General features: G+C 38.8%; 2 protein-coding genes across 3 annotated transcripts; both read left to right on the forward strand.

Moving 5' to 3' along the window:
• Positions 1 to 1,000: 1,000 nt before the first annotated feature.
• Positions 1,001 to 18,661, forward strand: LOC124112959 (vesicle-associated membrane protein 7-like). Of its 2 annotated transcripts, none has more exons than XM_046473173.2 (9): positions 1,001 to 1,073; positions 5,392 to 5,542; positions 6,038 to 6,095; positions 7,191 to 7,240; positions 8,708 to 8,795; positions 11,322 to 11,409; positions 12,163 to 12,230; positions 13,405 to 13,497; positions 14,637 to 18,661. In XM_046473173.2, the coding sequence occupies exons 2-9, from the start codon at positions 5,397 to 5,399 to the stop codon at positions 14,700 to 14,702; spliced, it is 657 nt and encodes a 218-aa protein (XP_046329129.1). In that variant the 5' UTR covers positions 1,001 to 1,073; positions 5,392 to 5,396; the 3' UTR covers positions 14,703 to 18,661. The 2 variants fall into 2 exon arrangements, with proteins under 2 accessions (XP_046329129.1, XP_046329128.1); XM_046473172.2 differs by having other exon boundaries at positions 1,039 to 1,172.
• Positions 18,662 to 21,794: 3,133 nt separating this feature from the next.
• On the forward strand, positions 21,795 to 25,498 carry LOC124112958. The gene is made up of 2 exons (XM_046473171.2): positions 21,795 to 23,393; positions 24,861 to 25,498. The coding sequence occupies exons 1-2, from the start codon at positions 21,849 to 21,851 to the stop codon at positions 25,131 to 25,133; spliced, it is 1,818 nt and encodes a 605-aa protein (XP_046329127.2). The 5' UTR covers positions 21,795 to 21,848; the 3' UTR covers positions 25,134 to 25,498.
• Positions 25,499 to 27,420: the final 1,922 nt, after the last annotated feature.

The raw sequence follows: 27,420 nt of genomic DNA on the forward strand, positions 1-27,420 counted from the left end.
CGATGTTAATGTTGAATTGCTATTACAATGTAACCTCTTCCATTGATCTCTGTACTGACCTGTGTACCGATCAGTAGTGAAAACACGAATAAACTTTGATCCTAATGAAGAAACCTTTCATTGTTTTTAATGTGACACTATAATTAGGTTTGTGTACTTTATTCTTGTGTGGCCATTGTCTGTTACGGTTTTGTCGTGTGACCCTTTTTGCCTTTGGGTTGTGGCTGTTTTGACATGTACTAGATGTTAGCCTACTCTCACTATAGCAATCCATTTAGGACTGGCCCACTATATAGGTGTTTGTGGGTGTTGACTCACCTAACCCCCTTCTCCACGGTCAAACAAATGGTTGTCTAACAAATGAGAAATAACTTTCCCACTATTTTATGTAACATTTTGTCATGCTCACCCAACCCAACCTATACATGTAACATTCTTAAATGACAAGTTCCTAATTAATTATCAAATTAAATTTTTCCTCATTCGAAAAAATAACTGTGCAACAGTCCCCCCCCCCCCCACACCCTCCACCCCCCCCCCCCCACCCCCCCACCCCCCACCCACATACACACCCACCCTCCACCCCCACCCCAACCCCCAACCATCTAAGTACGGAATTAATATCAATCGAAACTTATTCATGAAAATGGTTGTACATGGTATATATCTTAATATATGTACACTTTACAAGCATTAGCACTCGGGCGGCTATACTCGTTAATTAATCGTCTCGATATTTCGTGATTCTATATCAGGTATCGAGGAGGAATTAAGTGATTACCTTAAATTTATTCTGATGAAATAATTCTCAGTGAATATATATTTACAACATCGGTAATTGTTTCACGCGAATTAAGTACCACTCAGGTCCATTTTAAAAAAAGAAAGAATTTCATCTAGAGTGAGAAATCACATAGAGTAGATTTTGTTTTCGGTGGTTGCGGCACAAGAACGTACTTCTTTGAACAGAAACATTCGCGCAAATGCAGTCACTGGTCAGGTGCTTCTGTCGTCACTTCCATGTAAATACAGAGAAGACCGAGACATCGAAGGTGCGCGAAAATACATACAAAGTGAGTTTTGAGGAAGTAACCTTTATCTAGCCTTTCTCATACGAACGAATAACACAGGCTATCATTTATTTAACTGACATGGCTTTGTAAGAAGAAATGGTAAGTGCTCTCCCTTGTCAGTGATCAACGAAACATATTTTACAAGCCAGACGAACCAACCCACTCACCTGCTCACTGACAGACTGACACAGCTTGCTTTTGGTTCGAATGAATATTGATAATGATCATTGTGTGATGCCTCTATACTTATGACTGTACAGACAAATTCTCAACTCGTACTGTAATGAGTGTGTTTCTTTAGTCAATCTGTTGGACAATGCTGACATCACTTTAATTGCGCTTTATTAGATGTTTATTTGTTTGTTGTTTAACGCCGCACTCAGCAATATTCCAGCTATATGACGGCGATCTGTAAATAATCAAGCCTGGATCAGACAATCCAGTGATTGACAACATGAGCATTGATCTGCACAACTGGGATACGATGACATGAATGAACCAAGTCAGCGTGCCTGACCACCCGATCTCGTTAGTCGCCTCTTTTGACAAGCATAGTCGGCATTTACGGCAGGCATTGGTTACTGAAGATCTATTCACAGGTTCTTTATTAGATGTATAACTGACTATAACTGTGTGATATATTGTCGGATCATAGGTTTTCGGACGTGATACGTTTTCTGATGGCCATGTTTATGGCAATATTTTAGGATTTTGTATGAACACTGTGTATGACCCGTGAAGACCTGGGGTAGAATTGACTTTCAGCAACCCATGCTTGCAGTAAGAGGCAACTAACTGGAGCGGATAGTCAGGCACCGCTGACTTGGTCAATTTGGATGCAGGCTCCAAATTTGCCTGGAAGAAGCATCAGATGTCGCTGGTTGAAACAGCACCATGTGTATTATTTGGTACCGTGTATATTATTTGGTCTGTAGTGGGAAAGTTAACAACCTTTCACTATTCACAATCAATGTTTTTGTAAAACATTCAAACCTTGTCTATCTATTCGCACATTCATACAACATAACTTTGGATACAGTAGCGGTAGAAACTAACATTTTTAGTCCACTAGTCCTTATAATGATACCATATAGCAAAACTCTTAAAAAGCAAATTTCTTCTAGTCCTTCTTGTCCTTATGATACCTTAACTATTGGACACTTTGAAAAGGACTGTGGGACTAGTTCCAATTTCTAACCCTGATTAGAACTCTACACGACAATGACACCTTCAGCGTATAATCAATATGGCTGTAATACTGCTAAATGGTGTGTAAAACAATGGTTTCGCACACATTTACTCAAGATTCTTTGAAGTTTGTTTGAGTCTATAGAAGTCTGAACTTGTACCCTGCATCTTTACTTTACATTCTGGCTGTCAATGTACTTACTCGACCTGGCTGAAGGTGCAGACTGTCCTCAGCTGGGCATTTCCTGGTACAGAGTGGCATCAAACCCTAGTGGGGACTTCACTGTATGTTCATATGCAATGACTAAAAGAAAGCAGTCTGAAGCCTGAGCCGTGTAAAGTTCTGTTTGATCTATTAAACACATGAGGTCGGTCGGGTAGCCTAGTGTTTAAAGCGTTCGCTCGTCACGCAGAAGACCCGGGTTCGATTCCCGACATGGGTACAATGTGTGAAGCCCATTTCTGGTGTCCCCTGCCGTGATATTGCTGGAATATTGCGAAAAGCGGCGGAAAACCATACTCACTCACTCACTAGTAAACTCAGGTAATAAGGGTCCATACTGTGACACTAAACTTTTCTGAAAATAACAGCAAAATTTGGGCATATAGACTTACAAGGTTTTGAATGTGAAAGTGTATGAAAAAATATTGTGGTTCCAGTATACCAACCAACCCTAATTCAGGAATGTCCTAGTTTTATACCTTATTGACAAATTTAGTTAAAAAATCATGTGCCCAGATCATTATTCATGTAATTGTATCCAAAGCATCTTTTCTATTCTTTATGACATGCATCAGTCCAGACTGGTGAAATATCAACTTTGAACCTGATTCTAGGTTTGTCAGCGTGCAGGTTTCACTCATGTGGAAAATGCCTAATCCTGATTCACTTCATCTTGGATGTCCTCCCATATTATTTTGAGAAATTGTGACATAAATGAAATATTGAATTTATCGTATTAATAAGCCCCCTGCTCCAATAAGCGCCCCACTCCCAAGACCAATAATGTACACCACAGTCTCTGTTTTCAAGTGTATGATACTTATCCTCTTACAGAAAACAAATGCATTGGAAGAGAATATGATTGACAAGTAACTATTATCGAAAACCTCTCGATCTTGAATATAAGTTGAACTTATATATCATTTTTATACTCGCACTGCTTTGTTACTTTTCTGAGTGCCCATTGCGCTTATTACTGTGAATATGGTACTCTTCAGCATCTTAAAGCATCGTCAGAAACTAAGGGTGAAACGATACACCGATATTCTGATGCATTGCGATACTTGACCAACGATACGATACACGTTTGTCTATTTATCGATACGCCACGATATGGAATGCACATTATAGTACAATGTTCTCTCGCTATTGCACCCTTCAATATAGCGCTAACTCTGTTATACAGTGCGGTAACGCATGGCTCCCAAAACTTACTTACATTTTAATAAGCTGAAGTTTCTTCACTGACACAATGTTTTTCCCAATCACAAAAAAACATTATCAGCGCGAGCAGGGAACACAGGAAATACCAGTCAATAAATACGAACTCAAGTATGCAATGCAATCCTATTATTATACTATCTGGTTATAAAAACATGTTCAATGTATATGTGGACTTATGTTTGTAATATATTTTATAAATTTTATTCACTGTATGTATTTGTGGCAACTTGACTATTGTATGTCGACATAACGTTTTCGCAGTCGAAATACATGTAGTGCAGGAATTCTCTACAGTGACTGGTCAAATTGTTCCATACGTAAAATTATCCTGCAATAGCAATCACCTGTACCAAACTGTTACGCTTATGCTTCTTATGATTTTAAATATATATATAGTTGCATATAACATGTATAAAGTAACACAATATTGAAATATATTATTCCTGATAAAACAATAATTTCAGATACAATTTCTTCTGACCATTGGATCAAAATTCTTTGAAGTTATGTAACTGGGTACTTTTTAACTGAATCACCGGTAGATTGGGAGAACGTGTGTACACCTGATTGCTATTTCCGGTTTAGTTTATGAGACAATACACGCGATAATCTTAATCTCTGCGTATAAAACAATGCCTATGAGAGTAGGAAATAGAATTTGAATGGTAAATCATCGTTTCTGGTGATGTTTTATATCAAATTTCATATTTTTATTGACCAGGTTTGTTATACCTGTTTGTTCACCCAGGTTCCCTGAAGGGATACAATGTGTTTTTTTAGAGCGCATAACACTCAATAAATATGTTTTTTTACACTATGAATCATAAACAACTATTATTCTAATCCTTTGTCAAACTCTGTGTTAGGTAGGCAGAACATGTACTGTTGTGTTGGTCATCCAACCCCTACGACGCCACCTCCGTTAAGAGAGGGTATCACTTTCCCTTGACAATGTTGACATTTTATTTTGAACTAAGTTGAACTTTTCAGACTGCGAAGTGCATTGATTATTTTCTGGTGTTTGAACTTTGAAGTTTCCTGCTGTTTTGAAATCTGACATGTTTTGAGGGAAAGTGAGAGAAAGTTCCATTTTGAAGCTTAACAAGTAGTCTTGTTATTATAAAATAATTTTGACTGTTCCAAAATCATGAAAGGTCCAATCCTGATATGCTTGAAGCCTTGAAATTTAATAAATGCTGGAATACTGGAGTGCTTTTTTTTTAATCGTTGCGTATCATATTGTGACCAGAATATCGAGATACGTATCGTATCGTGACCTTCCTGTATCATTGCAGCCCTATCAGAAACTAACAATTTTAGTCCACGAGTCCTTATAATGATAACATATAGCAAAACCCTCAGAAAAGGCAAATTTCTACTAAGGAAGAGAATATATGGATGTCAACTTCTTTATTATGAGAAACAAAACATTTCGGAGTATATGCTTACTCCTTCATTCACCCGATGAAGGAGTAAGCATATACTCTGAAACGTTGTGTTCCTCATAATAAAGAAGTTGACATCCATATATTCTCTTCCTTTTGTGTATCACTTCTAAATGCCTTTCAAAGACCAAGTTTCTACTAGTCCTTATGATACCTAAACAATTGGACAACATGGCAAGACTATAGTACTTGTGCCAATTTCTAGCATTGCTTAAAGCAATTCACTCTTCTGTTTTAGCAAAGATGCCGTTGCTGTATGCAGTGATAGCGCGCGGCACCACAGTCCTGGCTAAATATGCTAGCTGTGCTGGCAACTTCTCAGAAGTCACAGACCAAATTCTTGCCAAAATAACACCAGAGACTTCCAAGCTCACCTACTCTCATGGAAGGTACTGTTGGCTTCTCACTTTTAGTTTCTATCTAAGAAAACAGTTCATCAGTATGTTCCCAATTTTGAAAGAATATTTTAATTGCCAGTTTTTCCACCAAGGGCTGTGCTTGTCATAAAAGGCGACTTTTAAGAGGTGGTCAGGCTCGCTGACTTGGTTGAAGCATGTCATCGATCCCAATTGCGTGGATCGATGCTCATGATGTCGATCTCTGAATTGTCTGGTCCAAACTCGATTATTTACAGACCACCGTCATGTAGCTGGAATATTGCTGAGTGCGGCTTATAACAAAAAAAAACAAAAAAACAAGGGCTCTTTGTTTCGAAGCATTGATAAATTGCTGTTCGAGCATTCAATTGTATATCAGCATATATCTGTATATCCTATGCAGCAGCTGATGCATAATCCTGCCCATTGCATTATTCTGACATTAGCATTATCATGAAACGCATGTCACATCTGTAAAGCAATAACATTAGGCGTTGTTTGTTTCAGCTACCTGTTCCACTACGTCATAGATGATAGACTGGTCTATTTGTGCATCACTGATGATGTGAGTACCAATCTCTAATAATATTCAGGCCACACTTAAACTTCTTTCATGTTTATGTATATATGTGCATTAGATATAGCAAACACTTTTGCCACTAATAGTAGCATGTTGGTTATTCTCTATTGTGTATCACTCCCATGCTGTTTATTCATTAAATGTTCAAATATCAAGTAATTCCTGTATGTCCCTCATGTGGGTTGCATGGCAAGTTCATGGCATGCCAACCTGTCCATATCCAGGTTAGAATAGGTCTTCAGCATCCCATGCTAGGTAACTATGCTTGGTCGTAAGAGGTGACTAACAGGATCGGGTGGTCAGGCTCGCTGACTTGGTTGATGCATGTCATCGTATACCCCAGGGGGCATTTCAGGTCAGAACTAGTCCCCAGCAACCTGTTTGCTGATCGTAGGCAGTGAATTGGATCTGATGGTCATGCTCAATAATTCGATTGATGGCAGTGTCATCATACCCTGATGGCGTGGCTCATAGAATCAGTCACTGGATTGTCTGGCTGAGAGACTGCGTCTGTGGTCTAGTGGTAGAGGGTCAGCCCAGAGATTGGAAGGTCAGGGTTCAATCCCCGGCCACGTCATACCAAAAGATGTTAAAAGATGGTGCTTTTTGTTACCCTGCCTGGCACTCGGCATTAAGGTGATAAAACAAGGAGTGGTTGGCTTGGAGACAGTATACTGTGTCTGAGTGGGGTATTCATGTTAAACTGCGGCATGGCATCACAGTGGTTTAGCAGTATTATATCGGCATTGATCCGGAATAATACAAGCAGCCACACACACACTTATGCATCCATGTTGCTATGTAAGTGCAATAATCTTGGATGTGACGTTTAACATGCATTTTACCTCACCTTTGGTCCAGATTATTTACCGATGCCATCATTTAGCTGTAATATTGCTGAGATGGCATAAAACAACAAACACACAACATGAGATGGAGGACAGCAAAGTATTCAAAGAAACAAAATAGCTGTTGAACTGGTATTTTGTTATTTAAAAAATGAATGTATTCAAGTTGTTGAGGAAGTCATCAACATATTCACAATTAACATGGCATAATTCATTGTTTTCTGGATTTCAGGATTTTGAAAGATCAAGGGCATTTCTGTTTCTTAATGAAATCAAGAAACGGTATGTTTATTAATTTTTATTAGGTTCCTCTTGAAGTGTCTTCTATTGGGTTTCAATAATAAGCTGAAAGATTTTTGTTAATAAGAATTGTATTGCACATTTTGGTGGTTGTTTTGATTTTTGATGCAAAAAAAATATTAGGGGATTTTCTTATTTGAAGCAAAAGTGTTGAACAGAGAAATCAGACATGTGCAGGAAACTCAATGGCTATATTGGTTAAATGATTCAAACAGACATATATTTGGGCATCCCATGAGACTATGCAAACTGTTTGCCTCCATTTTCAGCTTTTATGTATATTGGATGCAATATTTTTCTTCCTGTAAAACCTGTTCATGTTTCCTGTTATTGGGCATGTTACTGATACGTGCCATATGATTATCATCTCGTGGTATGACTCAGAGGCACCTACACATGTGACCAGTAGTTTTATTGATGGGTAGCTGGTCAATAACTCCTGTGTATGCAATGTATCCTAATGTCAGCATGTCCTCGCAGGAGTGATAGGAGAGACTCATCACAAGTAAGCCAGGGCTCCAAGTATTAACTTCTTTTTCATTGGAACCAAATGATTTGTGATTAAAATTAGCTGTTCAAAAGAAGTTAATGGACACCCTATTCCTTCATGCTGCTATAGTTGGGGCACAGGTGGGCCAGTCGCTAAGGCACCGCAATTCACTGTTCAGAGTTGCGTCCCTAGTCCACACCAGAAACCTGTGATTGTGGGTTTGAATCCCATTTCACCCCAATGATGTTTCTAGGTTTGTCAGCACCATACCCATGCTTGTGGGTTTCACCAAAGATGTAAATGTCTGAGACCTGGATCACTACGGGTTTTTTACCCACATCAAGCTAACAAGCTGTGATGTAACTAGAATACTTACAAAAGTGACGTTAAGCCCAATTAACTCACTCATATTGCTATGGTTAATCTTGATCTGTCAATAAGCATGACAAGTGTACATGTGAGCATGTTCTAGTTCTCCATGCCTTTGAATTATTTCAAATTATCTTCTTAAAGACATTTTAGTATGTTTCCCAGATTATGTATTTTACGTAACATGATTAGTGTCATTAAACATGCCTCATTGTTTCAAAAATCAAAAACAGCTCCTACTGTATACTACTCAAAATAAGTTAAAGAACACCCGCTTCTTTCACATTTCTATAGTTAATCTGTAATATCTTGTTTCATAGGGCATAAACTCTGTTGTTAGGATTGAAAGATACTGAATATCTGGTCTCATACTTGAAAAAAGTATGTCTTATTTTAGTCAATTTATTCAAATATCAGATAAAACTAGAGTGTCAACACCAGTTAGACTTTGACTTTACAGATTCTTAGGGACCCCTAAATCTTGTAACATTTGTCCTTGTTTAAGAAATGTGTCTATAAATCAAACACTCACTACGAAGTCTTTTAGTAATGAAGCCTGTCTGAACCTTGTATGTTTTGTGTTTCTACAGATTTCATTCTCAGTATGGGGTTCGAGCTCAGACAGCCTTACCTTACGCCATGAACAGCGAGTTCTCCAGAGTCATAGCATCCCAGATGGTGAGACAATATGAATACGTAGAGTTTATTGAGAGTTTCAGTGTAGCTGTTTATGCAGTCTTGGGGGGCATCGATGGTCCAGAGGTCGAAAGCAATTCCAAGTTTTGTGCCTTATGTCTGCCAAAATCATGGTCACTGGGTATGACCAGTACTTGGTATCCATCAGAAAAAATGAAATCCATGCCAGAGCCCTGTTCCACAAAGTGATCTTAGTGCTAAAACAGTTGTATCTCCTATACTTCAACATTAAGCAACACCGCAGTATTGAATCAGTGATTCAATTGATTCACTATAAAGTCCTAGGACCCGTTCCTCAAAGCGATCTTAGCGTTAAGGTGATCGTAAGTCCCATATTTTAACACAGCCTGGAGCTGTCTCCGTTGTTTCCATATTTGCTAAAAATGGCTTTAGTCATGTTGCACAGTGACATCATTCACCATTTTTTCCCTGAGATAAACAAGTTTTAAGCAAATGTTTAAATATGTTTTTTTTCATTTTACTTGCACAAAATTGAAAACAATGAAATTAAAAACTTGTGGAACCACTTTATTTTTCCTGAATAGAGATGGGTGCAGGAGGGCCCTTGTTTATGAAAGTCAGTATAGTTGTTGTGTGTTGAGTGTGATATGCACAGTCTCTTCGGTTTGTTTACTGCTGATAATCAATTTATAAGATGTTATTTTCTCGTCATGTGTGGTGAACAAAACAATTGGACTCACATTTGTATATAGCCAAGCCTTTAAGACTATTTATTTTTTGGGTTGAAACTAACTTCGATTTAAATTTCAAGAGGAAATAGCACAGCTTTTTCTGATATAACATTGATGTGTTATATTGGAAAAAGCTGTGCTATTGTAGTCAGAAAAGTCGTGGGCAATATGAACAGGGAAATATGTGTAAACTTGAATGGAACACTGACATTAGACAAGCCTATGACTGATGACCTCAAACGTTTCAGGGAACAACTTTTGAAGTTTACATGCTTATCATCAGAAGGTCATTTTGTAATACATGTTTGTTTTCACATTATTTATTTTCAGTTGTACACATTCTCTGCAACAAGTGTGTTTAGTTTCAAAAATGGGCCCATCTCGCACTTTCGATTTGGCAAGCAGATCTCGCTCCGTTCTCGAATCACTGATAATGCAGTTTCACCCACAATAGTCTATTTGTGGGTACTGGATGATTGACTAATGTGGTTTGGGCCTGATTTCCCAACAGGCCATCATTATAGTTATCAAAGCATGTTGACATTTGCAAATTGATGTAAGGGAGACTACTCTGTCTGTTTTGTTTGTTACAGTTTATATATAAGATCAGTAAGATATGAAACAAAGCCATTTAATGTCATAATGCACAAGTTTTCAAGGGTTAATTATCATTTTTTATATATAATCCGAGGTTAATTTGATGATATGATCTACATATTTATATCTGTGTTTGGATTGTGTGACTGAGAGCATAGCTCTGTATTGCTGTTGTGTAATGTGAGACTGAGAGTGTAGCTCTAAATATTGTTGTGTATTGAGTGACTGAAACTGCAGCTCTATATATCTGTTGTGTATTGTGTGACTGAGAGTGTAGCTCTAAATATTGTTGTGTATTGTGTGACTGAGACTGCAGCTATATATATCTGTTAGATATTGAGTGACTCTATGTCTCTGTTGTGTATTGAGTGACTTGAGAGTGTACCTCTATGTCTCTGTTGTGTATGTGTGGCTGAGTGTGTAGCTCTCTATCTGTTGTGTATTGAGTGACTTGAGAGTGTAGCTCTATGTTTCTGTTGTGTATGTGTGGCTGAGTGTGTAGCTCTCTATCTGTTGTGTATTGAGTGACTTGAGAGTGTACCTCTATGTCTCTGTTGTGTATGTGTGGCTGAGTGTGTAGCTCTCTATCTGTTGTGTATTGAGTGACTTGAGAGTGTAGCTCTATGTCTCTGTTGTGTATGTGTGGCTGAGTGTGTAGCTCTCTATCTGTTGTGTATTGAGTGACTTGAGAGTGTACCTCTATGTTTCTGTTGTGTATGTGTGGCTGAGTGTGTAGCTCTCTATCTGTTGTGTATTGAGTGACTTGAGAGTGTAGCTCTATGTCTCTGTTGTGTATGTGTGGCTGAGTGTGTAGCTCTCTATCTGTTGTGTATTGAGTGACTTGAGAGTGTACCTCTATGTCTCTGTTGTGTATGTGTGGCTGAGTGTGTAGCTCTCTATCTGTTGTGTATTGAGTGACTTGAGAGAGTACCTGAATGTTTCTGTTGTGTATTGAGTGACTTGAGAGTGTACCTTTATGTCTCTGTTGTGTATGTGTGGCTGAGTGTGTAGCTCTCTATCTGTTGTGTATTGAGTGACTTGAGAGTGTAGCCCATATGTCTTTGTTGTGTATGTGTGGCTGAGTGTCTAGCTCTCTATCTGTTGTGTATTGAGTGACTTGAGAGAGTACCTGAATGTTTCTGTTGTGTATTGTGACCAAGAATTCTGCTCATTATCTCTGTTGTGTATCGTGTGAGTTAGTGTGTATTTTTGGATCCAGCGTTACTTCAGTGAGGACAGACCAGACCATCTCACCAAGGTTCAGGATCAAGTTGACGAGTTGAAAGGAATAATGGTCCGGAATATTGGTAAGGAAGACACTTTTTCGTTATTGTGATTATGCTTCACATGGATAAAATACAATAACATTAATCTCTTTTCATTCTAAGTTTGATGGACTATTGCTGACTGTGATGTTATTCAACACTCGTCCACTCACTAATCCTGAATAAGACATGGCAGTAACTGTGCTAGTATGAAACTAGTGAATTATTTTTGGCAGATTTGTATAAATTAGTATTGATTTCAGACTGAATATTGGATAAGTGAAGGGAAATCTGTTTAAAGGGGCATAACTCTGTGTTCCTTATAGGAAATGGAGATGTGTTGTTGACAAGAATGACTCTGACTTGCACTGTTTAGTCAGCCCAAGGGGAAAACTACCCCTCAAGGAAAATCATCTAGCGTCGCCATTTGCACACAAAAAATTTACGCAAAATATTTTTATCATTAATATGACATCATTAGTATCATGATTATAAGTAAGCTTTGAACCTTTGAAAATATAAAAAGTTAAGAATTAATTATGTCATTAGCTTTCTATTGCATTTATTTTTTGGTCCAAAAAACAGTTCTGATTACGTTTTTTACATGTGAAATTGCATGACCAAAGAGATTTAAATGTTGGATGAGGCCATAAATTTTCTCATGTATATGGTTTTTATAACAATCCAGAAATATCCTCACAATATGATCCCTGTCCACATGAGAACATGTGTTAATTTTGTATCAATTTATTTATTTGAAGCTCACATGAATTTGTATATTCCTGCACCATTCAGATGCAATAGCAGACCGAGGGGAGCGACTGGAGCTGTTGGTGGACAAGACAGACGATCTCAGTACCAATGTAAGACAGCTACTCCTCATTTTGAGGTGGGGTGGGATTTGTGATAAAAATAACCTGTTCCAAAACATCCTGGGGAAATTATTTTTTTCACAGGTTGTACAGAGAAACCGCGCTTATCCGGACCCCATAATATCTGGAAACCTCTCATACCGGAAGATATTTACATGAAATGAAATATGTACTACATAAAATACTTCAATTATCAGCTTTCCGGAAATAGCTGCCCCCATATCCTCCTCTGTCTTTCACCACCTCCACCTCCACCCCTATCCCTATCTCCATATCTTACATGGTTGGTCCCTAAACGTCTGAAGCAATAGTATACTATCACACAGATGTGTTTTTGGTGCATGAAATTTATAGTTTATACTATAAATTTAGTGAAATTGTTTATAATATTTTTGGGTTTTATAAACTGTCTGATTTTGATATTTTCCTCAAAGAAAATATTCAGTAATCATCCTTGGTCATTTAAAAAAACAAATCAGATTTTTGTTTAGAATAATTAGGCTGCATGGTTATCTATGTTATGTTGACATTAAATAGTCCAACTGCCTCAAATATGACTGTTAGCGAGTCATGGTACGGCATTTGATGTGTGTATCCATGCTTTTGCAACTAAAGTTTGTGTCAAGGTGTCAATAGTGGTAATCTGACCATGGTTGCTGTAAATCACTTCACATACGATTTCACCGAAATTATTGTATACATTATTATAATTATTGATTAAATTTTGAATATGATCAATAAAATAAATTGCAATCATTAGTCCAGATAAACAATGAACAATTTTGTTATTTCCAGTTATTATAATAATAGGATTAAATTGCGTACTTCTGTTCGGATTTGTTTACTGGTATTTCCGGTGTTACGTGATCGCGGTGGTCAGCTGATAATGTTTTCTGAGATTGGAGAAAACATCGTGTCATTGGAAAACTTGAGTTTTTTAAAAATGTTAGTAAATTTTGGGAGCCATGCTTTACCGCACTCTATAACCGAGTTAGAGCTATATAGAGGAGCGCCATAACGAGGGAACACTGTACTTCACATGGCTGAAATTTGCTTGTAGTGGGCATCATATATGATAATTGTGGGATTGGTTGTGTGTCGAAAATCAGGTAAAGCTGTTCCTATACATGTTACAGTTAACAGTGTATTTGTGTTGGCATTCCAGGCTGTGTCTTTCAAGAAGTCAAGTCGAAACTTGGCCCGATCCCTGTGGTGGAAAAATGTGAAAATAACAGTAATAATAGCTGCTGTTGTGATAGTAAGTGTATTAACAAGTTTTTATTCCACTCATCATATAATATAGTATGGACAGAATATTACAGACATGTAGATAAGATCCTTAGTCTGTGCCGAAAACTTTTGAGCCTACTTGTCCAAACATGCTATAATCATCCTTTTGCTGTAGATTTTGATGTTATTGGACTCAAACTAGGTGAGCGTATTTTGTCTTGACTCAGGCAGTGATTTTGATAAGAATTCGGTGCTAATGATATCAACTTGTTGATTATGTTTCATTATACACTTACCATTGGCATCATTAGCTGATATTTGTGAGAGACCGCCGCTGCTGTGTAGTGGAAACAGGGCCTGCCCAGAGAGAGGAAGGTCGTGGGTTTGATCCCTGGCCACGTTATACCAAAAGACCTTAAGAGATGGAACTTGTTGTCACCCTGCCTGTGGCTAGGCATTAAGGGACAAAAACAAGGACTGGTTGGCTCGGAGTCGGTATACTGTGTCTGAGGGTGGGGTATTCATGTTAAACTGTGACATGGTATCTCAGTGAGCTAGCACTATAAAATTGGCATTAGCCCGTAGTAGTACACGCAGAGACACACACACCATTGTACACCACTCTTTGCTCATAATATCAATCACTGTATTGTCTGGTCCAGATTTGATTGTTAACAGGGAGCTGGAATATTGCTGAGTGTGGTTTTAAATAACATAAGAACAAAATGATGTGATGATATGAATTGATTGACAACTGGTTATGGAGTGTGTTAATATCAGCAGTAGGCTAAACATTAACTTTTCTTTTCATTTGTCCACTGAAAACATCTGTACTCTACCTTATGGTGAAAGTGTTTTATCCACAAGGAGTGAGTGAGTATGGTTTTACGCCGCTTTTAGCAATATTCCTGCAATATATCGGCGGGGGACACCAGAAATGGGCATCACACATTGTACCCATGTCGGGATTCGAACCTGTGTCGTCGACGTGACGAGCGAACGCTTTAACCAAAAGACTACCGGACCGCCCCTTATCCAATCAACAAGGAAGCATCGCCAGTCCATGATTATTACTAGCCTCAAACCAGCTGACTTGTTATGTTTTGAACCCTGCAGTGGTAACATGTTTGTACTAATGTGCATTATAAGAGAATATTTCATTTTCAGGTGATCATATACTTCATCGTGTCAGCGTCGTGTGGAGGCCTCAGCTGGCCCAACTGCACAAAGTAAAAATCTCACTTGCTTAACGAGGACAGAGTTATGTCCCCTCCCTTTCAAGTTCAAGCAGGAGTTTGTATGTTTATTTGCACACTGTGTATGCAACAAATCTGTACATCTTCACGGGATGGATTGAGAACTCCAGCAGTTTTAATCACTGTTAATATGGCCCTCTCTCCAGTATTATTAACAATGGCTGTTAGTCATGCTGCAGTGTGCTGCTTCTTGATGCATTTCAAAATTGTCAAGTTTTAGGTATAATAAGTTTTCTGACATTGTGGGACATGAGGATAGAATGCTTCTTCCACAAAGTGACAAGGATTTGAATTGGGCTCTAAGCGTGACAGCTTACACCAGGAAAGATAAACTTTTGATGGAGACAAAACTAACTTTGTATCCACTGATGGTCCACTGTGGGGATCTTGGGCAGAATAGGGCCACAGTACACCATCCTTGTCATAAGAGCTGGCTTAAATGAGAATCAAGGATTTACAGTTGACAAATTCTATGTCACCATGCCCCAAATGAGTGGGAAAGCAAAGGGACTATGTCATAACCCATATGTTATGATTACCTTCACTGGAAATAAAGTAGCTTTGCAAGTGTTGTAGGTCAGTGTTGAGGTATATTGTGAGTTACATCAGGCTTTTCAGTAAAATCCTTTTTTCAATACAGTCCTGCACACCAAAGTGTACCAGACAATCTGTCAAAATGTTAACGGAGAAAAACTTTTCAATTTTTCACCCGAGGCAAAATCAACAAATTTATAAGATAGACTGCAGCTATTTTGGTCATTCAAGCTGAACAGAAAAAGTGTTTGTTGAATTGGATCAAGTTAGTTTGTATTTTTCAGTGTAAACTGTGCTATGTTATTAAGTTCCTTTGTTAAATATATAGTGCTTTATAAGCTGTACATATATTCCATGTTGTTTCATATGTTTCCACTATTGTAAATATTAATATTATACCTGGGTTTCATTTCTCAGAGCAATCTGGAGTCCATGACTATTGACATTCCCATGCTTGAAGACAGACTTCAAATTGTCATAGTGCTAGGATTGCTGTGTGGAATGGCGCCTTAAGCTGTAGTTTGTTTACTGTAGACAAATAACACATGCCTATATATTTCTGGCAATTGAGTTCAGATTCAGTAATAAGTTAATGTTTGACCAAGGTGGCATTTAATTCCACCTTGACCAACCATTTCATATGCTGCGGTGATTTTATTTAAAGACGAAACAAATTTGGTTTCTGCTTTAGAGGAGTAACTGACCATTTTTGTTAAACAACATTTTTTAGGACATCCAGTTTGTCCAGTGAACATTTATTTTTGGGGTGTAAAACCTAAGGCAAAAATGTGTTTTCCTGTGTATTCTGGTACAAATACCGAGCCCCAGCCTCAGCCCCAGCCCCAGCCCCAGCCCCAGCCCCAGCCCCAGTGTAGTCATGGGGAATATTAACAATAATCATCTTGTCAAGATAAGCATTTACAAGAATTCTTACTTGAGCTTAGAAGAAAATCATTGTAATCATTTTAGTGAGGAGGGAAAAATTCAGAGTTGGACTTCAATCAGTCATGCTTGCAACTGGAGTTGTCATATTTGCAACATAGTCTGTCATGATTGTGACGTTATTAAAAGATCTGGACTTCTTAGAAAATCTGCTCTGTGCTTAATTGAATACTACTTTTTCATTTTCATTTTCAATAACATGTAAATAAAGTGCATGACTGCCATGTTATTTTAAAGAAAATATTTTGATAAGTAGTCCTGCAATGTTTTGATCACAAATGGCCCCTGAAACAATATCAGCAGAAGCTAACTGGCTCACTTGAAGGAGTTAAGATGGAGGCCTGCTATGTACATGTTTGTTCATCTCCCCACATGTGCTTCATGCTTCATGTCCTGTGAGTGGGGCAGCATGTTTTTTGGCTTTTCTATCACATTAAGCTGACAAGGATAAAACTAATGTCATGCTAAGAGCGTTTTTGTACCCATCTTACACACTAACTGGAGTAAGGTTCATCTTTATTCGCAATAATTGATTAATGGTCTGATTGTGAAGTGTAATGAGATAAGAACAATTTCACTTCTTTCAAGGTTGTTTTTTTATATGAAATGTTGTTAGTGTTGATATGATATGCCAAGGACAAGACTTTTCAAAATCAGCAATCTATGTTTCATAATTGTTTTCACCTTGTTAAATTTGGTGTAGGTTCATCAATGAAATAATAATGATTGGTCTGGACCCTATTCCACTGAGCAATCGTAGTCCAATGACATTCGTATGTCTATGTTATGGTATAGGAGTTACTATCACCTTAACAATACACTTAATGTATGGAACAGAGCCCTGCTCTAAGTATGATATTGGGGCACGGATGGCCCAGTCAATTAAAGCATCGTAATTCGCTATGCAGAGTTGCATCCTTTAGTTATCTCAGATTCCAATGATCATGCATTTGAGACCAAATTTTTCATGAATTATGGTTCTTTTTCTGTCAGTACCATATCTGTGTATGTAGTTCTCACTAAAGTTCCATAATCGGTGTTACTTCCAACACACTGTGACAATACAGATTCTTTTTAAAGCAGCTTTATATCCCAACTCACTGAATCAATCACTCTCAAGTTGCAATAGTGAATATTTCATATGTGAATATGGTTAGTTCAGCAGTTTCAGTTATAAACAAGTAATCTAGCCAATGAAATCTGGATCAAGGATAACAACTGGACTTAAATTCAGCTTGTCCACACCTCATGTTGTTCAAATGACTAAAATAACTAAACTTTGGAAGAAAATGGTTTGTTCTGTGTCTAACTCGGCATTTACATTTACTCAGCATTTTATTTACAAGTAGTTAGGAATTTCATCCCCTTTTTTAATGGATGTTGACAGTTTCCCAATATGTGCAAAAAGTAAGAAATCTTTATTAAGATAAGAGTAAACATCTGTATGTGTTATATTTGTTCTATTAATGGTATCAGATGCAGACACAGAAAACCAAGTGGTTACAGGCTCCACAATTGTTAGTACAGTTATGCCCCTTAGCCGCCTCAGACTCTGCTATGTACCAATGTATGCTTGTCATAAGAGTTGACTAAAGGGATCAGTTGGCATCCGGCATTCTAACTAAAAGGGGGTTGTCACCCTCAAATTAATTGTTGATAGCATCAGAACAGATTGGGGAACCCGTGAAGATCCAGGTTAGAATAGGTCTTCAGCAACCCATGCTTGCCTTAAAAGGCGACTATGTTTGTCGTAAGTAACAGGATCGGGTGGTCAGGCTCATTGACTTGGTTGATGCATGTCATCGTATCACAATTGCGTAGATCGATGCACATGATGTCAATCACTGGATTGTCTGGTCCAGACTCGATTACTTACAGACTTCTGTCATACAGCTGGAATATAGCTGAGTGTGGCATTGAAACAACAGGCAAGAAAAAACAAACGTAAGAGGTGACAAACAGGTTTGGATAGTCGGTTTTGGTGACTTTGTTGATGCATGTCATCCTATATCAATGGCGTAGATCAATGCTCATGATGTACATCACTGAATTGTCTGGTCCAGACTTATTTAGAGACCACCATCATACAGCTGAAATATTGCTGAGCGGGGCATTAAAAAACCAAATATACAAACATTAAAGTAGCAATAAACCCAAGTTTTTATTATTATCAAGTGTATTGGACTGTATCTTCGTCAGTTACATACTTGAAGCATCTTTGTGTGCATAGGTATTTGTTAAGTGGCAAAACAAAAGGCATTGATTGTATTTATATATACTGATGAAGTCAGCCAGACAGTAAGGCTCTGTAACTAGATTCTGACGCCCTGGTTTTGGTATGTCCATGCCAAATTCTATGATTCTGTTTGTAATGTGTAAACTTCACTATTGTAAATAACAACATTCCTGTATTGCTGCTTGTTAGTGAAAATGTAAATAAATCACCGTAATTTATCATCATTATTGTTGTGTTTTTTGTGAAACATACTGTCACCATCAACAGGATTTATAAACCTCCGGTGACGTCATCCTATTGTTCTCCAGGCGGGTTAAATCTTATAAACAGGGACGTTGTAATGTTCCTGGGATTTTATATCATATCCCCGGGATTTTATAGGATATTCTAGTCATATTTGCTATATAATGTGTTATAATATCCCAGGGATTTTATATAATGTCCTGGGTATTTTATTAATATAACTTCCGTTCAGATTATAACATGTAATGAAATGTAAATTCAAATGACTAATGTTTTCTTTATATTCCAGAGGATCAAACTCGCAACCTTCATATCTGTAGCCCAGTGAGTGTACCACAAGGCTACAGAGGTGTTGATAAGCTGCACTGCTTTTTAGAATGTCCTTTTCAAGATCCGTACGCCAGCAACAGATATTTTACGCTGTTTCCTATGGTTCATGGAAAGTATGTTCGAAAAATAAAAATGTTGATAAATGTTGTTTTAAGGTTCAAAATTGGTTCATAAGTAAGATAAAACACTTCCCCTCGGGTTGTTATGATATTTAAAACCCTTTCCCTTGGAAAATCCCTCGGGATGTTTTATCCTATACAAAATACATTGTACTGTGAATTCATGCAGTTACCAAATATTTGTTTTCAAAATATATGAAGATATTAGTAAAATTATTTGTGACTTAATAAAACAAAGTATGATGCAATGTTTCTTTGATACTTAATACATGTTTACTGGTTTTGAAAGGAATAAAAATGTATGTTTGGATTAATGGCATTTAAATGTACAGCTGTTGCATTGATTGTTAATAATACAAATACCATCTCTGCATGTTGTCCAATTTCCTACCTAATATTGATTGATCCTGTATAATGTTTCATGTTTGTCACGTAGTGCACATTAGTGTCATGTTACTGGATACATGTTTGTGTGTTGTTTAATGCCGCACTCAGCAATATGCTGCTGAGTGTGGCTTTGAAAAAACAAGCAAGACAAAACAAAGGGTGAATATGATTATGTGTAAGGCCCTCATGCAGTTGCTGTGAGAAACAGTATTTTTTTATCAACTTTGCATGAGTACTGTGATTATAATGGAAAAAAGATTGCTCGACTCAAATGAGAGACAACGATATTGTGATTCTGACCCTTCAAATGACAGACGATAACGTGATTCTGACCCTTCAAATGAGAGACAATGATAACGTGATTATGACCCTTCAAATGAGAGACAATGATAACGTGATTATGACCCTTCAAATGAGAGACGATAACATGATTATGACCCTTCAAATGAGAGACAATGATAACGTGATTATGACCCTTCAAATGAGAGAGGATGCCCCATCGTAAGAATGACTGAAATGAATCACAGTGATATCGTGAAATTGACTCACGGGGTGTGTGTGTGTGGGTAGGGGAGGGGGGACAATGCAGGTGACACAAATAAGTGACAATCGTCAACATAACAGGAGTAACAATGCCATCATCAAGGTGATACAAATAAGTGACCATGCTACGTCAACTTGACATAAATGAGTGACAATGCCATCCTAAACATGGCACAAATAAGTGACAATGCCATCGTCAACATGACACGAATAAGTGACAAAGCCATCGTCAACAACGTAAAGAGTGACAATGCTATTGTCAACATGGCATAAATGAGTTGCAATGCCATCGTCAACACGACATAAATGAGTGGCAATGCCATCGTCAACATGACATAAATGAGTGGCAATGCCATCACCAACATAGCAGAAATGAGTTGCAATGCCATCGTCAACACGACGTAAATGAGTTGCAATGCCATCGTCAACACGACAAATGAGTGGCAATGCCATCACCAACATGACATAAATGAGTGACAATGCCATCGTCAACATGGCATAAATGAGTGACAATGCCATCGTCAACACGACATAAATGAGTGACAATGCCATCGTCAACATAACATAAATGAGTGACAATGCCATCGTCAACATGACATAAATGAGTGACAATGCCATCGTCAACATGACATAAATGAGTGACAATGCCATCTTCAACATGACATAAGTGAGTCACACTGCAATCGTCAACCCGACATAAATGAGTGACAGTGCCATCGTCAACATGGCATAAATGATTGGCAAAGAAAATGATGTCCTGATTATGACCCTTCAAATGAGACAATGGAATCGTGAACATGACTCAAATGAGAGTGAAATTGCTACCGTGACTTCTCGTGTGAGTGAGTTATTGTTCATCATTGCTTTGAATAATGTTTAAGTTTGAGGAGTGACAAAAGTCGAAGTCACGTGCGCATAGCAAAGAGGTAATATACCCTAGCTATCAGCCTAAGTATTCTGTTCGACACAGATATTTGGAACCCACAACATATTCTGTTTCAGGACCTGTGAAGATCCGGGGTAGAATAGGTCTTCAGCAACCCATGCTTGTCGTGAATGGCGACAATGCTTGTCGTAAGAGTCGATAAACGGGATCGGGTGGTCACGCTCGTTGACTTGGTTGATGCATATCATCGTATCCAAGTTGCGTGGATCTATGCTCATGATGTCAATCACTCTATTATCTGGTCCACACTCGATTGTTTACAGACTGCCGTCATATAGCTGGAACACTGCTGAGTGCGGCGTTAAACAACAAATAAAACAATACAAACATTATGTTTCAAAACTTACAAGCAATTCCAGTGAATGTATATCTTTGGGTCCTACCCGACGACAAACTATGGTAAATATCAAAAGGTCCCTACCTCTTTACTGGTGAAAAATGTTATAGCGTGGTAGTGAGTGGGTTACCTGACACTCTGAGCTGCAATTCAAACCATGCTGGTCGCAGATCGACGTTTAACACGAGTTTTTCAGTTTCACACTTCGTTGAGCGCTCACGCAACAGGTTTCATCCTGATTTCAGATGATGAATGTGATAGCGCCTACTTGAAAGGCTTATTTCATAAAATACTAAACCTTTCATGCATGGTAACAATATGTTTCACAAACCTGTAGCTTTACATTTTCGATTAAAATGATATGCTTATATGGATTCCGCAAATAACACACTGCACGTTTGTATTTATTTTTTTGGAAAATAAAACACCAATATAACACTTTACAGATGCTGTCACACCAGCTAATATTATGTGGACAGTAGGACTATTCATTACAAGGCCAAGCTATGGTGTTCGTAGGATTGTTGTTGTTGCTCCTGCGGTCGTCCACAGCGACGTTGATTTCGATAGAAGCAGAGACGTCTCGAGGTAAGCACGTCGTGCAAACCAGGGATGAAGCCTCCAACGACAAGACCGTCTTGGTCAAGAAGGGGGATGTCTTGGCGTACAGATTTTGTCTCCTGCAATCCACCCAAGCCGTCTTGAAAGAGATTGTATTTTCTAATGATGGTGCTCCGGACCATGTCTCGATCATCTTAGACCATGAAATGATCGGTTCCTTCACCTCCGAAGACAAGTCCGGTGGTGGTTCCTTGTGGAACGTCTTCAAAGGTTCTGGAAGAATTGGTGCAAGGCTCTTAGAAGGAGGTATTCACCGTCTGAAGATGAAGGTCACAGAGGCTGACAAGTACGGCATTGAAATAGACAAGATATTGATTGAAATCGATGACCCTTTGGTGACGTCGGAATCAGCCGTTCTTAACTGTTCCTTGCCTTGTATCAGGGATACCCTGCCCCTCGTGAGCAACGCCGACCAATCTGTGACAGACGGATACATCTTACAGAAGAGCTACCCGACTCTTTGTGCTGAGGAGGACAACGTTAACATTCATCTGTTCCACGACAGCGTCAGCGAATACACCGTCACCGCCCACAAACCACAGTTGCTTACGTTTCAAAACTGGAGACATGAAGATACAAAGAATTGTCCGTTTCTTGAACCAGTTTACTGGAAATTTGATAACGTTATATTGGAAGACCTTCTCGCTTCGCCGAAGGTATCACCCAAGGCCACCCTTGCCACCAACGATGACGCTGCTAACGGCATCCAGACCCCATTCTCATTTCATGTTCTGTTCCGTCTGGCCGGAAGGACCAACGGTCATATTGACTCGGAGATCGGTTCTGTGTTGACTCTGAAACTAGACGGATTAGAGTCTACAGCTGATGTTACAATATTGTACAAAGAAAAGAAATCCGGGCTTCTTTTCAAAGAAACTTCTGTATCATTTTCATCCTCATCCCCATCTCACAAATGGACCATCGACGATTTCACGTGGTTTGAGAAGCAAGAAAATGAAATCGTCCTAAAGATTTTTACAAAACAGACAAGCGGCATCATCATTGATGACTTTCATCTGGAGCGACGTCCCATGAGCCCAGATACACAGTTTGATATGTACAAGGATGAAGAGGTGGCCGTTGAGGGTGTTGACGTCGATTTTTGGTGGCTAGCGCCCGACTCAATGCAGGTTACCATCTCCACGACTGGTCAAACTTTTGACAATGCCGACTACATGCGTATAGCCCTCCCAGTACCCTGGAACCAGACCTGGAGCCAGGTGTTTGTCATGTATCAAGACGGCAATGTTCGCCTCCTTCCTCCAGTGCCCCCAGCGGCAGACTGGATCCCCTTCGGAACGTCCGTCATCGTTGGTCAAACTGTGTCCAGTGACTTCCGGCCCGTGGCTCCCATCGCATCCGTCGTCGTCAACCCTGACACGCTGGTTCTCGACGTGACGTACCGAGATGGCGGACAGGCTACCCTGAAAGTAAGCATTTGTGTCAGTAATGAAAACACTGGCTACTTCGCTATTACATTGTTCTGAAGAAAGATTCTGCTGTAAGATCCGCATATACATGGAGTACATAAACATAAGTAGTTTCCATCATTTTCGGAAAGATGAGATTTCAGGAATAAGGGAGTTAGAATATACTTACGTTATGTGGTTGTTTTGGTTAACCTGTAAACAATTGAAGATGGATAATGTAGATCCCGTCAAAATAGGCTCATGGTGGTTGTATTTACGTGTAGTCATATTATAAAGAAATGCATCACCGCGCATTGTAAATATACTGACGCGGCAATAAACAATAATCACACATTAACTCCAAGTACGATCTTCCAACCTCTCGTAACCTCAGGCGCGATCGGATGGCCAAGTGGTTAAAGCGTTCGCTCTTCACGCCGAAAGCCCGGGTTCGATTCCCGACATGGGTACAATGTGTGAAGCCCATTTCCGGTGTCCCCCGCCGTGATATTGCAAGAATATTGCTAAAAGCGGCGTAAAACCATACTCACTCACTTTCGTAACCTCACCACCGGAGATGGATAACGAAGATCCTGTTTAAACAGAGTTATCCTTGACCCGCCACCTTTAACCCAATATTAGCAGCCTGCGGTATTTATGTCAGGAATGCATCTTTTCTTAGCCAGGCAGCCAAGCTGAATAAACACATTGTATACTCCGATTAAAAAGACCTATGAGTCATATCGTATACACTTGTTTCCTCTTGGCGAAGATGTCTTGTCCTGGGGTCCTGGTTTTCGCATAATGACCTCGCTTAGAGTAATCAGTTGTTTTGTTTCTTTTGTTCCCCGAAATTCATTCATTTATGCAGTCCTTTATTTGAGCCTTCTGTCATAGTACAGTTACAATTCAAACGAGATCTTTTCCAGAAATAAGAAAACGTACAACTGTATGGATAACAACTTCTGGTTTATTGTATAAGCGACGTGTCAGCGAACATTGTAACAACATTCTCATGCCGTCCCAGTCATCAAAAGCGGGGGTGTAGATCGCTGTGCAGAGTTGCGTCCCTTGGGTGCGCCAGTAACATATGATCGAGGGTACTAATACCAGATTCGGTGTGATTATATCTCTAGGTTTGTTAGCAACATACAAATGCTGGTTGATTCACCAAATTGGTAAACGTCTAGGATATGCATCACTTCAGGTTTTCCTCCCACATCAAGCTGACACGCAGTGATATAACTGAAGGACTCACCCATTCATTGTTTGTAGTGACATTCTAAGAAACGCGGCATTATTATTTGCTTGACCTGCTCTTAAGTGGACAATCCTCACCTCTTTGCCCTTCGAAAAAACTCAAGAAGTGTATCTAGACTTGCCCTAAGACGGTGTACTTTGAATAAGTGATTTCCCAATTTGCTTTTCATTTCTTTCATCTGTATATTTCTCCTGTTCAACACTGCTTCACTTTTCATTATTTAACAGGTGAACGTTCAAGTGGACCGGACAGAACTTCAGGTCAGCAACCTTCTGTTCAAGCAGAACACGACCGCGACTCCATTCGCTACCTTCCGCTCTATGTACGTGGACGCCGGTAACGACGACTCAGACAGCGTCATGACGGACAAGGAAGGACCACGGCACGTACTAGGGGACTGGGACAGGCTGTCGGGGACGTCGTTCCTAGTCTTCAGACGCTGTGAGTCGAGTCACCTGACTCAGAGTCCAGACATACGAGTAGACATCAATAAAGTCTAGCCACGATGATCAGTCTGTCCCACCTATGCCGTTTAAGACTTGTTGTTTTATTCAAATTTCAATTTAGCTGAATTATTCCTGAAATTATTCGAAAACGTTTTGCGTCAGGGTTTACACACACACAAAAACAATTGTTTACTGGGTTGTTTGGCCCATCTTTGCATGGTATGTCTTGAAGTAATGATAATTTTCTGTGTCTGAAAACATCCAACTGTCGCCCGAAAGAATGGTTTTACTACATACTTCAGTGTGAAAGACTGTGTTTTCTGAAGTTGAGAAAGTTATATTTTCATTGCATTGAACATAACGCGTGATATTTCACTGCAGTGAACATAACATTTTGACGGAACTATTGTCATACGAGAGTTACCTCCCATTAAATTGTCTCCCTTTATCGCAAGTGTCTAGCCCGTACACAAACTGTTGTAGTCCATTTTATGTAAGTTCCACATTGACAAGGCAAAATAATGACAGATGGTCATTTATGGACTTAATATCACTTCTCGCAGTTTATTGTTCTCTTGAAAATGGTTCGTCATAAACTGTAAAGTTCCCATTGAACTCGTCAATCAAGACTGTTTGTTTGGCAAAGCGCCTTTTTTGTTACTTGACCAGCGGGTATTCTTTCTCTTCCAACAGTGGTCTCCTAGTTTTGAAGAATATTTTTTTGTTAAAGTTTATTTTGTATGTAATCATATGTAAATGTATAATAAAGAATTTTCGTAACCCTAAATATTTCTTTTATACTTTTGTTTATATTGTTTAAGATTTTGCAAACACGACACTACTTTTAAGTCGTAAACACAAGGGGTGATGAATCGTCCCTGTGTGTTGTTAGGTAGGGAGAATCTATGTTTCCAGGTTTTACATTTTTAATGAAATAACTTAATTTTCCGGTAGACACCTAAACAAAAAGTATATAATAAATAGAATATTCCTTATGTCTTGTATAATATCATGTTTCTCTCATCGAGTGACGGGGGAAAAGGAGATATTTTCGCGAGTGGCGAACCCCTTCAACCCCGTCACTCGATGAGAGAAACATGATATTTCACTCGACACATGCAATATCCTCTATATTGATTTTGACATTCGTTGGTCTCGAGAATACGGATATCACGACATACATTCGTTTTCCCGAGGATTTATTATATGTTATAGACATTGTGAAAATGATTCTTTTTGTGTACTATTGATGATAAACTATTATTTAGAGCATGAATACGCGACGTTTTGACCCCGTTTTGAAAAGAATTTAAATAATATCACGGCTTGTCATCGTCCAAAGTGAAATAACCCGTAGACGTTTAGCCGTTCGATGAAATCCATTAACACAGGAACGTGATGACATAATTGAGATAAAGAGAACAGAGACTTTAAGATTCGAACATACGTCCATTATATCCTGTCACGAATAAGGGACGCAACTCTGCACATCGAGATGCAACGGTAAGATGATTGGCATACCCGAAGACATAACAGCTATTCAGGGTGGTTATTGAGCGCTCATTTCAAGCGTTCCTTAATCCTAACACGAAGCAGGCAAGACACCTGATCCATTTATGTAATTTTCACCGCTATATTGTCTTTTAAGCCAAATTGAATCTATTTCGACAGATAATCGAATCATTCTCAGGCGATGACTTTGAGGTTTTATATATAAAACATCGTGCCATTGTGCAGTCAGTGTTATTACACACCTAAGTCCTGGCGAGGAGTGCATAAACGGAAACTCACTGTATGTAGCCAGGTGTGACTTTATAGATTCTTTCCCTGTGTGTAGCTCAATGGCTTCCTTCTAGTCATACTGGAACAACGTTAGAAAAATGCTTGTTCGTTGGAATATTTTATGTTTTGATGATGTTTTATTTCAAGTTACACGGGTCAGATTTACTGCATATATTTGGCTAACTAACATATGAGCCGATTATAACAGCTGTGGCTTACACGAATATGTTATGTTTCTATACCATAACAACACGCAATCTTTCATTAAATAGGATAATTTCATCATAAAGAGAAACAAATTGCTGACCATTTCCTTTGATGTTCAGAATAATGGTGCCACACTTTGCATTCATAATTCCGTCGATAGCGCAGGCCACATAGTTATTATTATAATGTGTATACACTGACATTACACGCCATCAAAAGACACAATCCAACTGATTGAAAAAACAGACTCCGCAATTGTACTTTGAGCGTGTACTGTTTGCGTTGTACTTTTAGCAGGACCACACGCCATCCCGACAGGTGGTCAAATACAAGACCACACGCCATCCCAACA

This window comes from Haliotis rufescens, unplaced genomic scaffold, assembly GCF_023055435.1.
Source record: "Haliotis rufescens isolate VD_foot unplaced genomic scaffold, xgHalRufe1.0.p SCAF_7, whole genome shotgun sequence".
Classification (NCBI taxonomy): Eukaryota; Metazoa; Mollusca; class Gastropoda; order Lepetellida; family Haliotidae; genus Haliotis; species Haliotis rufescens.

Coding starts and splice junctions, on each gene's coding strand:
- LOC124112958 (XM_046473171.2), top strand. CDS start 21,849: ATGGTGTTCGTAGGATTGTTGTTGTTGCTCCTGCGGTCGTCCACAGCG. Junction 23,394..24,860: donor GCGGACAGGCTACCCTGAAA/GTAAGCATTTGT, acceptor ATTATTTAACAG/GTGAACGTTCAAGTGGACCG.
- LOC124112959 (XM_046473173.2), top strand. CDS start 5,397: ATGCCGTTGCTGTATGCAGTGATAGCGCGCGGCACCACAGTCCTGGCT. Junction 6,096..7,190: donor ATTTGTGCATCACTGATGAT/GTGAGTACCAAT, acceptor TCTGGATTTCAG/GATTTTGAAAGATCAAGGGC. Junction 7,241..8,707: donor CTTAATGAAATCAAGAAACG/GTATGTTTATTA, acceptor GTGTTTCTACAG/ATTTCATTCTCAGTATGGGG.